The following is a 17,478-nucleotide window of genomic DNA, read 5'->3' as shown; positions in this document are numbered from 1 at the left end:
CGTTTGTTTTCCCCAAATGTTAATACTCGTGTGTTTTGACCGAATGTTATATAAATCACGAAATTATACCCCGAAGGCAAAATATTTTTCCCTCGTGTTACTGGCCATAAATTTCATGCATAATGATCCCATTGCTAATACTAGTGAAATCTGAAATCTTGTGTCGGAGTAAAAAAATAATGTTTTTCTTAAAGCTTATTGCTCACAGGTTTTGGTAGAAGGTTATAACTTATAAATTATAGCCTTACGGTAAAAAACACAAAATGTCAGAAAAAAAAATGATGCGTTTTTTAAAGGTTCACGGATTTTGATCGAAGGTTCTCTTAATATTTTACTTATTGTGATGCATTGTACCATAGTCCATAGATCTCAGAATGCATTTACTACATGAAATCCTTTCTTCTCCATTTATTTTCTTCCAGAGAGGACAAAAATTGGACCACCAGAAAGCCATCTCATAGTGATTAGTGAGACGAAAAAACATTAGAGCGATGGAGATGCTGGACGATAGTACCATATACATCTTGCGAATATGCACCTGCCCCTGGCCCAGAGGAAGCTATTCAGACTAATCGACGTGCCGTACAAGTTGAGAAAGTACAAGCCAGCTCCTCCAAAGACTTGCAGAAGATCAGGTCACCCATAGCAGCAAATTTTCTTGCCCTACAAGTGTGGAAAAATTAACACCCAGACCTACAAGTGCAAATACTTCTCTTCGAAGACTCAAAAGGAGAAAGTGACATCATTTCTCACTAGTTCATTCATGCTGATGAAAATTGAATAAATGTAATGTTCGTACAGAAACGTGTACAAAGATTGTTTAGTATATATATGCCTATGATCTACATGGGGCGTGGAGACTCCTATACCACATTTACACTGCCTTACTCTTGTCTCTAATCCATTTTGTGGCGACCCATTTTTCTCCTTTGATCACTGGGCAGCTACCATGAAGGGATGTCTGCAAACAGTACGCCCACAATATAAAGTTAAAATCCCAAACGATGCCTGGCGTGCAAAGCCATCTAGAATCAGTATTTTTTTTCCCGAACACATCTAGAATCAATATTATAATTGAACTAGTGTTACTCTAGATATGTCTTGCACAGAAATTAGCATCCAGTACAGATAGAATATGAGTCTCGATTTACTAAAATCTTTGATTTTGCAACGACGTATGTAGCTAACTTAGAATCTTTTCACAAAATGGGAAGTCACGAACAACTTGAGTGGCAAGAACATACCGGATCAATGGTGCCATTTACCATAAGGGAGTAAAACAAGAGACCATCACCCTTCCTTGGTTTAACCTTTAAGCCAATGCACTTTTCATAGTCATACCCTATATCCATGTTTTCCCCGTTCTGCAAACCAATAAAGAACATATTAGAATCTGTTGATGGAATACATGGTAAAATCCTCAATGCTCACCTCATATGGGAACATGGTTTCTCCGCCTTCTTCAACATCCGTGAGATAAAGCAAGAAAGACGCGACCTGAAAATTTGCATTTCAATAGTTCCTTAGCTATATTCTTGTCAAATCATTCAACCTAAATTATTCTATCTAGTGGTCCATTAAGCAGACTTAGCACCTCTGTTCACATAAATAACAAAAAGAGCCCAATCTTCAAGACATCTAGAACCGAGAAATATAGGTTAGGCAAAATGCAAGCAAATGTAGGAGCATACCCTTTGACTTTTTTGTGGACCATACTGAGCTGGGTCGAATGCGTCATAATGCGAAGCATACCTCTGTCCAATCTCATAGCGCAGGATATTAAAGGGCTGTAACATAACAAATGAATATGGTAAAATAAAATTTCTTTTCATAATCTGAATGATCCGAAAACTATATTTCATATGGGTAGCAATAGAAATGTTTAATACTTTAATGAGGACAAAAAATTAACAATTACACAGAAGAACACCACAAGGTTTGCATTCTTATATCACTGTCAACATTTCTTTTCAAGAAAGGGTAAAAACGAATTAAAATGTGTATAAATTATGGTATTGCAAGGACCAATACAAAATCACAGAAACATGTTGCTTCTAATTGATTAATGCAAACAGTTAGTAATTTATTTCTAAAGTTAGGTTGCATATCTACACAAAAATGATTTTGTTATTTATAGATACTCTTCGTATGCAAATATCATGTGAAAAAGAGCAATTTAAGCTCCAAGGGTCTTCTTTGATACAAGATGCTACTGCCAGCATCAGTGCACTTAGCAGAAAGAATGAATCAACTAAGTAATGAACATGTGAATGGAATCCTAGAAAGAATATTTTCCTTTGGTTCTTCTAATTGGAAAGAGGAGTGCTATAATTTTGTGCGTGATCACAAAATTCATAAAAGAGTACCTCCCCATGATGTCTAGGGATCATGGTGGCCTTTGCAATCTTCTTTTCAACTTCTGCAAGGGTTCCGGTTGGATCTTCATCAGAACTTAGAAATGTGCCTGAGCTGTTTGGCAATAGCAATTTACCATTAGTGCAATGCAAGATTAGATAAGACCATAATGACTAGTCATTTCTGAAAGGGTTCCAGTTGGATCATGGCAAAGTATAAATCTGAAGCTGCAACTACAAGAAGCATATATTACAATTGGATCAGCATGCCAAAATGAAATATATGACCAAGCACTCTGAGATGTCAAATCTTTTCAATAAGAAATACATGAAATAGAATAAATTACTAATTCCCATTTGGAACCAAAGAAATTTATTTAGAGGTTATAATTTGAAGACAAGTATCGTGTTCCCACTAGAGGAAGCAAATAAACAAAACAAAAGATGATTGCTTAGAATTTCCATGATACTACCACAATAGAAGTATCATAAATCCACCATAACTACCTAATGATCACTAGCCTGGTTATCTTCACTTTTTTATTTATTGCAAGCACTTTGTGGCTTTAATTAATCAGTACCTTGTCCTTATTCCTTTGGTGCTCTCCTCAGTTTCTCCTTTCCTTAAAGCCAATGTCGATGGCATAAGCCTTTGTTTAGCAGTTTTTACAATATTTTCGCACTGTTGCGATGTTGCAAATTGTGGAAAATATAGTGCACGAGGTTGCCAACTCAAAATCTGCAGAAGAGTCAACTTTACATTACTAAAGCACCACCAACCAGATTACAGTAGAAAATTAGAAGGTGATAAGCAGCATTAATTAATGCAACTGAGATTGTGGTTTAACATAAGTAAGCTCATACCACAGACACAAAAGAAGTTCACCGCATACTTAGTAAAAGGACTAGTGGGCTGTTCTTCAGGGCTAGGACACATCAAATAAAGTATATTAATTAACCCAAGGACCTACTTAGAGCAATAAATAAGCAGGTTGCAGCCATACAGGGCATGAAATCTAGCAGCTCCATCAATTATTGCTAATAACTTTCCTTACATAGGCAACAGCCTGTGCACATTGTCCAATACGGAGTATAGGTGAAGTAGAAGTACTACAAACCTCAAATTAACAGACTAGTTCAACTGGTAGAAAAACAAACTGATTTTGGTCATGCACATTACGTGATTCTCACAAAAAAAAACTTGTTTCACTCGTAAGTTATGTAATGTCACTAACACAGGTGCGCGGCGGTCACACATTCCACACGCATACGAGTATACCATCAAGCCATCACATTCAAGCACACGACATCTGCATGCTCACAACAACCTGAATTCGGAATTCCCCACTAGCAAATATACCGTGGCACCATCACATCAAAATCTCTTTTATACATACAGAGAGTAAGTTCGGATTTGGCAGGCACTTTACACCAAACAAATTACTTCCCCTGCAAGTGTCCATCACAACAAACCAACTATCGAAACAAAACAAATAATGGGAACAGAGGATTCTCATCGTGACGTAAAATTCACGAAGAACACTACCGCCCCAATGCTAGTCACCTCAACCCAAAACTATTATTCTAAGAAAACGTCAATATCCGTCAGAAATAAACAACATCAATGCAACATTGCAACCAATCGAGAAATCGAAGCGAGGCGTGACCTGGTAAGGGATCAAGGACGGCTCCGGCTCGCCGGACTCGCCATACGCCATTCCGGGCCACGCCGCCTCCATCAGCCGCTCCCTCCTCATCGGCGCGTCGAGCTCCTCCTCCCCCTGCGGATCCTGCCTCGGGAACAACACAGCCGCGCGCCAAAAAACCACCACCCAGATCAGAACCCGACAAACGAAACGAGGGTGGCGGTGGGGTGGGGGTCTCGCCGTCGCTACGCCTCGCTTACCTGGGTGAAGAGGATGGAGCCGAAGAAGCCGGCGAGGAAGAAGAGGGAGCAGGAGAGGAGCACGACGGGGAGGCGCAGCCGCGTGCGCATCAGCCCCCCGCCGGCTCCCCCGCCTCCGCCGCCGCCGCCGACGCCGATGCCGCCGACGCCGCCGCCGCTCCTGATGACCCCGCCCTTCATCGCCTTCCCGGGTTGGGTTGGGTCTCGTCGGAGTTGTGACTTGTGAGTGAGTGGTGATGCGTGTGCTTTGCTTTGCGGGGTAGCGGGTGGCGAGGAGGAAGAAGACGAGAGAGAGAGAGAGAGAAGTCGTCCCGTGTGGAGGTGGAAGTGGAAGGAGAGGGAAGCGTGCGTGGCGCGTGCGGCGAATCTCCGACGGGTGGGGGCCTTGGCTTTGCGTGCGTGGAACGGGATAACGTCGGCAGGTGCAATTTTGTACCTGGCTAGTGACTACGGAACCAGTCTCGTCGGCAATATAGTACGTACAACTTTTTCTAATGGTGATGATAGAAAAGCTTTTGTTGTTTTAACCTTTAGATTGGCAGTAAAAGTATTACTCCATATTGCTTCAAAGTAAGTTACTGGAGATTAATAAAAGACAGTTAAATGTGTAATTAATGAGTACTAACTAGAGGATTGCCCCGTGTAATTAATATACAACTCTGAAATTTTGTGTTTAAAGGTACCATTATATTTAGATGTCTATTTGGGTTCCATATACGGCTCGTGGTTTTTATTTCTATGAGTATCTGGATTTCATATACTACTCTTAGATTCTATTTTATAATACCTGGATTTCATAACAATTCTTAACTTTTATTTATATGATTCTTTGGATTTCATATATACAACTCTTAGCTTTTATTTCTATAATATCTTACTTTCGTATACAACTCTTAGCTTCTATTTTTACAATCCTTAAATTTCATATACAAGAATCAGATTCTAATTCTATAATCTCTGGATTTCATATCTTAGCCTCTATTTTTACAATCCTTAAATTTCATATACAACTCTTAGATTCTATTTCTATAATATCTGGATTTCATATATAACTCTTAGAATCTATTTCTATAATCTCTGGATTTATATAAGGTCTAGATTTTTTTTTATACAACTCTTAGATTCTATTTCTATATATTTAGACTTCTGGATATTAATGTATTTTGTACAACTCTTAGATCAATTTATACCGTTATAATCCGGAATCACTGTGATCTATTAACGGCTAAGATGTATTCTTTTTCTCCAACTAATGTGAAAATTTATAGTCTCCATAGCGAATGTGATACCTTTTTTCAATGTTGTTAATGCTACATACCGGAATCCTGTCCAGACGGGATCCCTTTTGTCCCCTTGCTTATTTAAAGAGGAGCAATACTTGACCATGCACGTCCCGAGCAGCAACAGCAGCCTCTGCAGGACACGATGCCTCTCCAGCACGCGCACATGGCCGACATGGGTGGTGACGCTACGGCACCCACGGCTGCATCGTCGACGCACAGCCCCGCGACCGCAAGCTCCTCGCCGGTGGTGCCGGCGCTGACGCAGGGGAGGAGGCCAGCGCGAACGCGACAGCAGATGAGGAAGTAGAGCGCGAAGGTGCTGCCCTCGCTACCGTCGGCGGCGCAGAGCACGACGAGCACTTACTTGGCTAGCGGGACAAGGGTGAACATCCAGAAATACGAGCGAGAGGACGCCGTAGATCTCCTCGTTCCCCATCGAGTGCTCGATGTCGCCACCGGCAAACACGCTCCTGTACACGTACAACGGCGCCATTGCCACCTTGCCGTACACCACCCCGAGGCTCTGGTACCCAATTGAAATTACTTGATATCCAGTGGGTATCACCTGATACTTCGCAAGTATCATCTTCTACATGGTAAGAATCACATGATATCTCGCAAGTATTACCTTTTATGTAAGTAAGAATCGCATGATACCTGATAGATATCACATGATACCTCACAAGTATCACCTAATACGTGGTAGAATCGCATGATACCTGATAGGTATCACGACCTGATACCGCGGTATCATCCCGTCCGAACGGGATTCCGTTGTATAACAGCCCAAATGCTATAATAGATAGATAAATATGAGTACTACTACATGACACAATCACCGATTATCTCTTGTTTTCACACGGTAGATCACAACCGTCCAAATGGTTGAAAGAGTATTCTTCAGATACACCGGATCTTCGTGAACACCTTCAGCCCCATCGTTTTGGGGGACAACTAATGCGCGATAGCCGTGCGTCCCCGTGCATGCACGATCATTGTGTCGTTCCTTGTGTCTTTTCACGTATGCACTTAGGGGTTGTTTGATTCACTATAACAATTTACCTCACCATGCCACAACTCAAGGTAGGCACCTTTGACCAAGTTTGGCGTCTATTTGGTTGTGTCACACTTATGGCAAGATTCCTTCATTATGACATGGGTCCCACATGCCATTGGCACATAAAAAGTATTGTAAACTGCTTTTGTATGGCTGAAGTATGGCTTCAATTTTATTGGCCACATGTTCGACATGTTAGCTAATAGAAATATGGTGAACTTAGGTAAATTTTAGAAATAATAGACCAACCAAACACGCCCTTAATCTGGATGGGTTTTAAAAAAACGAGTTTAAAAATAAGTTTGAAAATAAATAATAAAAGGAAAAAAAATATTTGAAAATACTCATGTGTATAGATTTTATACATTATCTGAAGAAACATTTATACTCGTGTTTATAATTTTGACATAGTAACATTCCGTATACAACATTTGAATCGAATCCAAATTCAAATTCAAATAAGGCACATACATTTTTAATTTATAAACTTCAGATGTAGAAAATTTGGGTATACAGACTTTAGGCGTCCAAAGTTTAGGTGTGTAAACTTAAAAAAAAAAAAGAAAGCCGCATAGTGCCAAAAAAGGAATGGACCTCGTAGCGTGCGTTAATCACTAATTAGGATTTTCGCATCGTTTCGCTTATCCTTATTCGTACGGCTCATTGGCAACCAAAAAATAATTTGTGAGTAAAACTACTATATAGATGTCCTTAACGATTCAAAAGCAAATACAATAAAATAAATTACGATGAAAAGAAACACAATCAATTCCAAAATTAGATTTTAAAATTTAAAATTTGGTTTATAAGTATAAACATAAGCCATTGCCAACATTGGGGCCCCACTAGTTTGTCTTGCTTCGCTATTCCATGTTCCTCCTTGACAGATATGCGGCAGGTTTGTACTCCGTTTCACAATGTAAGTCATTTTAGCATTTTCCACATTTATATTAATGCTAATGAATCTAGATAGATATATATGTCTAGATTCATTAGCATCAATATGAATGTGAGAAATGCTAAAATGACTTACATTGTGAAACGGAGGGAGTAACTTCGTATTGCACTATTGCTGGTCATCTCAATTTCAAAGAACGGGCCTGAAACCACAGCTTACAACGATTATTGTGGCAAAAAGAAAAGGCATATGTACATGATTGCATCCATATGGTGAAAAGCAACTCCTGGGGTCCTGAACACAACAAACCTGTACTACTCGAAACCAACCCGTGAACATGAGACACTTTGGCACTTTCTTCACCAGTGATGTATAAACATCAGGATGCAATCACGAAGCATCAAACTAGACCAAGTACTTTGAACTTGAATTAACTTAGTGTACCACAGCATCAGCATGTGTTCTCCAGAAAATGTTTAGGTCTCTTGGTCAGTGAATTCAGAAAATTCCAAGCATATGAAGTATTTGACTAGATTGGTCCCTGGGGAATAATGGCCTAGTTGGTTCCTCCCAGACAATGATTAAACCAGACACTAACAGATCTATTATCTTCTTGAACTAAGTTTTACCGAAGAGCCAAAGTTTCCGTATGAAGGTCAACTGCAGAGAGTTAGTGTGCCGAGATCAAAGTGTAGTCTTCCATCAGGTGGAACTATAGAAGCAAAATTCATTGTCTCAAACATAAACAACTTGCCCACAATAGCATGCGCAACTCAGTCGACACCTAAGAGGCTAAGAAAATACAATATCCCTCTCCATGCAGAGCTGTTGCTGCTTGCTGGTGCTTTTTCATAGTGCTTTCCCCTTTTCTAAAAAAATAAAAATAAATCAGAGCTTTCCCCTAATTTGAAGAACAATCAAACATAATCCTAGGAATTTCCTGTAATTTGCTAACAATACTCAAAAAAGTATATGAGAATATGCGTATTATCTGAATGACATACTACCTTAGAATGTTCACGCTAAGCTCGGTGGCTGCTTCATCTCTCGCCTTCACCAAATTTAGAGGGTGCTCGCCTAATATAAAATCAATATGCCAAGTAGATTAAACTCCAGTCGAGAAGCCAAGTAATTATTAACTTTCTCCCATATTCCCACCCGTTGGTCATAAGACAGACTTCAAGTTAACTGGCCATGGCTGAAGCCTGTAGAACAATTCAACGTAATTTTGGATTAAAATTCTTGCAAACTGCAAATGTACACATGTGTACCATTACATACATGCATAATGTTGGATAACAATAACCATGGAGAAGGTGCATGCCACTGCAAATGTGCAACTGTAGGACTCGGGTAAAATTTCTGCTACTTAATAACAGGCAAGCATGTCTTCAAGTTTTCTATCGGCGCGACAGTTAGTTCATGTTCTGGTGTAAAACATTTATAAAAAAAAAATGCATACATCTGCAGTAACATAAAGTTACTCTTATCGAACCATTCTTGTGGATTAAGACAAAAGAGCATGATGACAGATGACCAGATGGTGTTGCCAATGTTTAAGGTAGCATCCCTTCTCCAAAAGAGTTCAAACCAGCCATTCCTTTTTCCCAGAAAGAAATGGCAGACAGACGAGTTTACAAAACTTTAGGTGCTTTCTTTCAGCTATGAACCATATCGTTGTAATGTGCACGGTTCCTTAGTTGTATGTAGTGTTGAATGCTCATCCAAACAGTACGTGGTTACAAGGTGCAAGTATAATCAATGAAGGGCACAGACTTAGAATTGCGAAGATTATAAATAGTAGAGAAATGCAACAGTTTAGCTTATTTACCATAATGTCTGTCCTTTCATAGCAAATGGTGTGGAAATTCTGACATCAGCACAGCAAAAAAGCTATTGACCAGGGGTGCCACATCCAACAATCAGCACAATGAACAGCCTCAGATAATTTTGCTTATTCTAGAGGTGCACTATATATCTTCCAGTGCAGTGCCATGATGCTACATAGCCACACCAAAATCTCAAGGATATGATCAACGGGTGAACAAGGCATTGCATCATAGTATCAGAGTTGTCAAAGATCAAATTCTTGAAACTGCTGTGCATTTCTCATGGTGTTCTCATGAACTTTCCTTTCCCCCATTGAAGATTTTTTTGCACAATTGACGGATATGAGATGACTGCAGTTCCAGGAAGGTCGTAATGCTCCATTTCTTTCGTTGAGCATCCTCAATATCCAAAGATCTGTAAGCTAGAGCTGCCAGATACATTGCTGGATGCAACCTCCTGAAATTTTGGTTTGAAAAGAATCTTACGTGCAAAAATCAAAACAAGTGCACATGCAATTGTGCAATTGTCAACCAATTAAGGAAAGCTTACCCCCACCCAACCTTATGTAAAAAGTAATAGTTTTAAAAAACTCCAATGCATTCAGCATCAACGAGGATTTGTTAGATAAAAAGGTAGACTGCTGAATTGCAACGACAACAACATATTACATAAACAAATAGTGAAAGGCAGTATTTTAACTTTAAAACTAGACAGATGGCAAACTTTAGGAAATTAGCTTTCTCAGCCACTAAATGCAGCAAGGCTGAAGCAATATAATATCCAGAAAGATGTGCATTTTCAAGGAAAGTTACCAAATCCATTCCGCTTGATAGTAACACAACATTATAAACAATCTGAGCGCACCTTTCAGAGTGTTCATTGGAACCATCCCATTGTCTTGGTGATAGAATTTTCCTCCCTTTCTTGTCCCTTCCAAAGGTCTCAATGTACCAGCCACCAGTGTCATGCATATAACAACGAGGCTCAAAAAGCCAATATCTGAAAAGAGGAGTGTTACAGCTAAAAGTGGTTTGTTATTACCAAACCGTATACAGATAGATTTCCACAGTATCACAAAACCTATCCGAAGCTAGCCCTCTCCGGTCCTTGAAGGGAGAAGTATAGGATTGTATCATTCATTTGATATAAGAACAGATGCAGTGAAGTTATATTTTTTACAACAGTGACTTTATAAAGCATGCTAAAATTAGTGTCAATATGCATTATGATTTCTAAACCAGTTAGCCCAAAACGACCATGACATTTAAGGCTTGAGTTCATCAATGCTATTTGTAAGATCATGCAGCGTGAGTGCAGCCAAGACAAGAAGATAGAAAGGAAAGCATACCTACTAGGTGGCAACCGAGCCCTACTGCATCGACACTCACATGGAGAAATTTCATCTCCAACTTGATACCAGTGCATGTGTTTGACCTGTAAAGGAAGTACAGTCAACATTTAACACGGTATGTGTCTGAAGATTAATGTTGCACTGCATACAGTTATACAGCAATAGATAGTGCATGCTAAAGATGGGGGTGCTTGAATTCCATCGGCAGATCATATGTATTACACAATGTACCAAAGAAACTTTGAATGTGTATAGAAAAATGTGATAAATGTGGACAGCTGTGCATACCATTAATGTTCTGTGCTTGACAATTAGATGTGTCTTTATCCCACGGCTATCATAGACACAGCAAGATCCTTCCTCCCCAGTGGTGGCCAAGCCAGTAATAGTTCCCAGGATAGGAAGCTCTTGTGTAAAATCAGATGAAGCCACTTCATTTGGGACAAGAAATACATGTATGTGATCTTCCACATCTGATTTATCAATACAATTGCACTTAGGGCTCCTCGTTGCAGTAGCTACTAATTTCCCACAGATCCACAATTCAATATCCTTGTAGGCATCTGAATGAGGACCATCATTCTTGTCAATCTCTCTCTTGTGAATATATACAGGACTGGCGTGTACTGTGCCTTTCTCCAAGTTTGTTGAAACATGCTGACTAATCCCGTAAGTTTTAAAACCAGGTAGCGTCTGCTTCTCCTGAAAAGCATCTGGCAGCTGTTGAACTCTATCAGCTAGACTAACAATACCAAACAGATCACGACCCGATACAAGGTGCAATAGCTCAGGGGTCTCATATACAGACCTCTCCTCAGCTTCAAAGCAATCAGGAAGGAGATCCACAGACCGAACATCCGGACCATAGTATGCAGCATGGATTGCTGTGTACAGTTCACTTTCAAGCTTATCAAAGTAACCTGACCCTGTCGCAACCCTCTTCTTTGTAACTATGTCATCAATAGTGAGCCTATACCATTTTAGCCACTCAACAACATTACTTTCTCTTGTTACTACAATGCCTGAACCACTTGGATTTGGATATACATGATGAGATGGCCTAGGATGCTTCTGCAAAACTCGCTTCTGCGATCGCAGGTAGATATCATAGTGAGCCCTTCTCTGTGAATCCGATAGGATCTGCAACATAACAATATTGTTAACCATTAAATTTCTCCATGTTTTGATTCCTTCATAGTACAAAGTCTTGCCCCCTCAATTTATCAATACTACAATCATAACAATTATAATCATATGGTAGGGTTTGAAAGTTTGCACTCATGATACCCCCAATTACCCATTAGTAGCCCCATTCCCTTATCTAAGTAGCCAAGTGAATCGAATGAACACCTCGTAGGCAGCGAGGATCTGAAGGAAGCGGCTGGACCCGGCGGCGGCGGCGACGTCGGGGTGGGTCTCCTTGGCGAGGCGGTGGAAGGAGGCCTTGATCTCGGCGGAGGAGCTGGTCTCCCCGACCCCGAGCACCTCATAGGCGCTCTTCCCGGCGAGCTCGTCGTCGCGAGCGGCGGTGCTCACCGGCCGGCCGCGCCACGCGAGGGGGAGCGGAAGGGCCGCCTCGCCGCGGAGGAGGACGACGAGTCGCCGGAGCTCCGCCGCCCGAAGCGCCATCACTTCGCTCCCGCCGTTGCTCTGTCGCGTGGGGCCGGAGTGACGTAGACAGTCACCGGTCCCCTCTCTTCGTTTATTGCGGAAAAAAACTATTGCCCGGCCCAAGTTTGCTTTTGGGCCGTCAGTTGGAAACATGGAAATCGATTAGTAGATCAGCCCGGTTCAGATGCAATTTTGCTTTTTTAAAAAAAATTGAGAAAGAGAGCCCATTTTTTTCGAAATCGCTATAAATATGGCGCCATATTTCTTTCCAGTTTACAGTGGATTCTTTCACTGTGCAATTAATTCAGAGATTCGTGCATGTCCGAGACTCTAATACCATCGTAACTACTATTGCTGATACTAATCTCAGATCTCTAATCATTACGGAGTAAAAACCAAGATTTCATGCACAGATGGCAGGCAAAAGGACAAGAAAAGTAGAAGCCAGGGAAGATAGGGAGCTCATTGTCAATGTCTGTTTTTAATTACACTCCAGTTACATATATAATTGCAGTGCAATTATACTATAGTTACATTTGTAATTTCTATATAAATATAGTACTTACACCTCACTTATATACCACTTACATATATATAATTAGTATGTAATTTTAGAATTTACATATGTAATTTTAGAACTTACATATGTAATTTTGGAACTTTTACATTATAAGTACACTAAAATTATATGTGTAATTTAGAGACTTACAATGTAAATACATGCCGACTATTTTTTGGTGAAAAATATGGCGCCATAAATATAGCTACTCCCATTTTTTTTTGAAACACGGCATGCGCATACTCACCCCTATCAACACACATATGTGTCCAGGATCTCCGAAGACACACACTCTACTCCTATAAGCATATCCGAAGATTAAGCCAACGTATCTTGAGAATAACGAAGTCACCACAAACGTCTCACTATCAATAGGTATATCGCCTATCACTAAAAGAATAATTAGCCATAAATACGAACATCCGTGTCAAGTTTAGAACTTGAACCCGGATGAGCAGACTCTACCACAAGTAATCTACCCAATTAAGGTATGCTTGTGGAAAAATCTAATATGTTGTATTCTGATGTTTTCTGATATATTACATCGACTCTCTCATGGGTATATATAGGAGTACATACGGGATAGAGACTTGGAGTACAATACAAGTAAAAGTAGATTTATCTCTAGGATTCTATCTCTAGGATATATCTTTATCTCTATATTTGTATCTCTTATCTCTAACTAACATATTATACTTCTAACAATGCTCACTTCAGAGAGTCTGATTTTTTAATCGGTGATCATTGTCATTTGTAAGAGAGTGCCATTGTTTCTGTAAAAAAGAGAGAGAGAGAGAGAGAGTGCCATTGTAAACGACCTTTTTTAGAAGTTTTTTTAAATCTCTCCGACCTTGCTCTGACGAGGCGCGATGCGGCACGTTTGTCTTGTCCTGCCACCTTCACCGTCGTCCTACGTAAACTAAGGGCTTTCACGGTGCTCCAGCCTGGAGCGTTCTTCATGCGTCCACGTAAGCTGCCTAATGGCGTGGAGGAAAAAAGTGTGGGCCCTTGTCCCTTAATTAAGGTCTTCGTAGCAAGGATGCGAGGAACTCACTTCAAAAAGCTAAAACAAACCCATACAGGTGCAGAGCAATTCATAAAAAAGGAAGCAACAACATAGGTCCCGGTGAAAGTAATGTTAGGTTGGGGTTTCTGTCAAAGCATTTTGCACTATGAGAGAAATATATTCGATGTGCATTTATCCTATGTGGCATATGAGGTAACTCAAATGAGATGCTTGCACTGCTACAGCCCTAACACATGCGTCGCTTCGGGAACTGCGGGCTCATGGAGTAGTAGAGTAGTGTACATTTGTGTTGGGTATGTGTGAAAACATCAGCTAGCTCAGTTGTGTAATTCTTGATTCAACTCCCATCCACTTCACAGCAACGGCAGACGCAACGCACAGCTTGGGCAACACCAACACACACTGCTCTAGGTTGGTGGAACTGTGAAAGCACGCGCGCGTGTGCCCGAAAAGAGCCGCATCAAAAGGTAAAGAAATCGAGCGAAAATGCAGTCACCATGCGTCCATGCCCCATCAAAAGGTAAAAAAAAAATCGAGCAAAAATGCAGTCACCATGCCCATGCCCATGCCCCGCTCTGATAACTGACCCGCTTTGCCTGCTCTTCCACGCCCCAAAGCTGGCCGCGTGCGTGCTCACAAAGTCACAGCCGGTCGGTCACGAGGTTCACAGACAATGGCCGGGCAAGGCAAAGCACGGAGCCGACTCGCCGTGTGGCCCCCCACCCGCCGTACGTCCCGTGCCGTTCACATCACACGGGAGGGATGGTCAGAGATCGTCCGTGCCGAGACATTACTGCGGCCGACGCACATCGCGGCACATGCATGCATAACCGTATGGACGTGTGGTGTACCTAGCGGAGACGAATGAAGGGAACGGGCTGTGAGCTGGTGTGATCGAGGCGGTGATGCAATCCAGAAACGGTTCATAGAGTGGGATGGAAGCTGGAAAGGTACACGCAGAGATTGCTTATTCATCACCATGAATGCTTGCAAAACGGTCTACACTCATAAGTTGTTCCTCCTACCACTCTCTTTGACGAAAATGCTGTGTTATCTGTGTTCTTTAGAGTAGGTACAATAAAAGACTATAAACTAGCTATAAACATATTTTAAATAGATAAAAGAAAAGAGGAAAAAACAGCGGGCTACAGATCTATAGCCAGCTACAGCACGGACTTCAAGACGTAATATGTGTATGACAAGTGTGATCATGTATCGTCCTCGAGCTCGAGGTCTGAATTTATTCATAATAGTACTCCTACCGACTTCAGCTTTAGTGATGAATAAATTTACTTTGTCGAAATCCCTATAATGAGTAGCATTTGCTGCTGCCGAATAAATCAATTTTAATAGTACAGTAAGCAACTATTGTATGAATTGGCTATAGATGATTTAGAGCTAGTAGTTGGCTATACTATTAAACTTGCTCTTAGCCCGAGTTCCAACTCATTTTCATAGTTTTCGGTGCGTATGTTTCCTAAACTAGTAAACATTATATTTTTTGTAAAAAAACTAAGAGAAGTTGTTTTAAGAAAATATATTAATTCATTTTTTTTATAATTAATACTTAATTAATTATGTGTTAATTTTATTTATCTCTTGTACGTGTGAAGAGAAGAGATTCCTAACCCTAAAAAAACACAAGAAGTTTGTTGTGGATAAATTTGTACCGGAACGCCTCGTCCAGTCTGCCACTACAACGATCCGCACCCTGCAGTGCAGACTCGATGGATTCAGCGGGTGGTCAGAGCTCTCACCCAAACGAGAAAATGGCCATTATACCATCGTCAAAAGGAGGCTTCACTCAAATACCATTCTATAATTAGGATTCGTCTAAATACCACTCTCAACTGGGAGTAGCTTGCTAAAATGTTATTTTCTTCCTTACTAGTAAATCAAAAGCATTTTATCCCTTTTCTCCTAATTTTAATGACCAAACTGCCCCTGGTTGTCCTAGATGTTTTATCCAGATACTTGTTTGCCGCGAGAGGACTGCCGCAGTGGGGTCACATGAGGGGAAGGCGGTGGCTAGGTCTGCGGCGCCAGAGGAGGGCCGCCGCGCGAGGGGAGGGCGGCGAGCCAGTGACCTGGTCGCCGCCAAGGGAGGGACTGTTGGAATTAATGAATGGACCTTAGCCCACTCGAAAATTAATTCTTTGGAAAATCACAAAAGCCCACCTCATGGGATGGCATGCATGTGGAGTTTAGTACCACCTTGCTTATTCTAGGAGAGGGGGACCTCCTTAAAAGGGAGGATGCCCTCCTAGCCACTTGAAGCATGTGTGGTGGAGAGAAGAGGGGAAACAAACGCGCGCGCTCGCTCGCCTCGCCTGGGCAGGGCAGGCGGCGCGCGTGCACGATGTACGCGTCGAATGGTCCGAAAAATTGGCTTCTCACCCTTGCGCAGATGCAGCCTCCTTTTCCAGTTTTGTTTTGCTGCAAATTCGGATTCGTTTTTGTTTTGGAAACGTTCCGAAAAATTCGGAAAAATTGGCTTCTCACCCTTGCACAGATGCAGCCTCCTTTTGCAGTTTTGTTTTGCTGCAAATTCGGATTCGTTTTTGTTTTGGAAACATTCCGAAAAATTCGGTGCGTGCAAACGGCGTGGAGTCCGGATAAGTTACGCGCGACTTATCCGGTTCGGTTACGCGCAGTAGAGATCGTGCGGGTGCCCTGATCAAGCGACCCTTCTCTATATAAACCGACCTGCCGTCTTCACGGAACACACGTGAAATCAATCTAGGGTTTGCCTCCTACTCTGTACTACACCGTCGCTCGTATACTACTCCATCTCGCTCGCCGGCGTGCACCGGCGATCGGGAGAGCAGGTCTCCGGAACCTCTGCCTTCGACGTCCTGCACCGGGAGAAGGCGGCAATAAGGTTTTTGGGAAGCGCTTCGCGCGACTGCTCCTTGTTCGTTCGCGACGGCTCGCCTTCCTCTTCGCTCGCGTGTTTCGTGCCTGCGTAGACGTCTGCGAAAAGTTTCGACCAAGCAGCCGGTCTTTCCGTCACCTCGGTACGTGTTCAATATGTTGCGCATATTTGATCTGTTCATGTTATACTGTGTAGTTTATATGTGTAGATCTAATGATGCGTTCATGCTAGTTTTCATCTGTAATGTCATGATTTATTTATGGAATAGATTAAATCATTATATGCCTATAATCTCAACAATCCAAAAACCTTATTATAGGCACTGTGATTTTACTATGGCTGGTTTTGCCGATGCACTGAGGCCGGATAAATTCACCGGTGTGCATTTTAAGAGATGGCAGATCAGGGTCACTCTGTGGCTGACAGCTATGAAATGCTTCTGGGTGAGTACTGGCAAACCTGAAGGAGTTCTTACTGCTGAACAGCAGAAGCAATTCGAGGAAGCCACTACTCTCTTTGTGGGATGCATTCTTAGCGTTCTTGGCGATCGTCTGGTCGAGGTGTATATGCATATGACCGACGCTAAGGAGTTGTGGGATGCACTGAATACTAAATTTGGTGCTACTGATGCTAGCAATGATCTGTATATCATGGAGCAGTTTCATGAACTGACAACCGTTCTGTAGTCGAACAGGCTCATGAGATACAAACCATGGCTAAGGAACTC

At 41.6% G+C, this 17,478-nt stretch overlaps 2 protein-coding genes across 2 annotated transcripts; both read right to left on the bottom strand.

The window, feature by feature from the left end:
• Positions 1-229: 229 nt before the first annotated feature.
• On the bottom strand, positions 230-4,572 carry LOC127766478 (probable prolyl 4-hydroxylase 9). The gene is made up of 9 exons (XM_052291513.1): positions 4,261-4,572; positions 4,022-4,144; positions 2,936-3,093; positions 2,367-2,469; positions 1,692-1,787; positions 1,432-1,497; positions 1,245-1,364; positions 889-961; positions 230-663 (listed from the first exon to the last, which is right to left on the bottom strand). The coding sequence occupies exons 1-9, from the start codon at positions 4,438-4,440 to the stop codon at positions 632-634; spliced, it is 951 nt and encodes a 316-aa protein (XP_052147473.1). The 5' UTR covers positions 4,441-4,572; the 3' UTR covers positions 230-631.
• A 2,390-nt stretch (positions 4,573-6,962) lies between these two features.
• LOC127768602 (uncharacterized) lies at positions 6,963-12,339 on the bottom strand. Its single transcript, XM_052294215.1, has 7 exons — positions 12,030-12,339; positions 10,968-11,819; positions 10,677-10,762; positions 10,193-10,327; positions 9,330-9,784; positions 8,506-8,703; positions 6,963-8,367 (listed from the first exon to the last, which is right to left on the bottom strand). The coding sequence occupies exons 1-5, from the start codon at positions 12,306-12,308 to the stop codon at positions 9,619-9,621; spliced, it is 1,518 nt and encodes a 505-aa protein (XP_052150175.1). The 5' UTR covers positions 12,309-12,339; the 3' UTR covers positions 6,963-8,367; positions 8,506-8,703; positions 9,330-9,618.
• Between the last annotated feature and the right edge of the window lie 5,139 nt (positions 12,340-17,478).

Source organism: Oryza glaberrima, chromosome 3, assembly GCF_000147395.1.
Source record: "Oryza glaberrima chromosome 3, OglaRS2, whole genome shotgun sequence".
Lineage (NCBI taxonomy): Eukaryota > Viridiplantae > Streptophyta > Magnoliopsida > Poales > Poaceae > Oryza > Oryza glaberrima.
The sequence above is the reverse complement of the archived record's forward strand: the minus strand, read 5'-3'. Positions and strand labels throughout refer to the sequence as shown.

Coding starts and splice junctions, on each gene's coding strand:
- LOC127766478 (XM_052291513.1), bottom strand. CDS start 4,440: ATGAAGGGCGGGGTCATCAGGAGCGGCGGCGGCGTCGGCGGCATCGGC. Junction 3,094..4,021: donor CGTCCTTGATCCCTTACCAG/GTCACGCCTCGC, acceptor ACTCTTCTGCAG/ATTTTGAGTTGGCAACCTCG. Junction 1,498..1,691: donor GTCCACAAAAAAGTCAAAGG/GTATGCTCCTAC, acceptor GCAAATTTTCAG/GTCGCGTCTTTCTTGCTTTA.
- LOC127768602 (XM_052294215.1), bottom strand. CDS start 12,308: ATGGCGCTTCGGGCGGCGGAGCTCCGGCGACTCGTCGTCCTCCTCCGC. Junction 10,763..10,967: donor TCAAGCACAGAACATTAATG/GTATGCACAGCT, acceptor CTTCCTTTACAG/GTCAAACACATGCACTGGTA. Junction 9,785..10,192: donor TCCAATGAACACTCTGAAAG/GTGCGCTCAGAT, acceptor CCAAAATTTCAG/GAGGTTGCATCCAGCAATGT.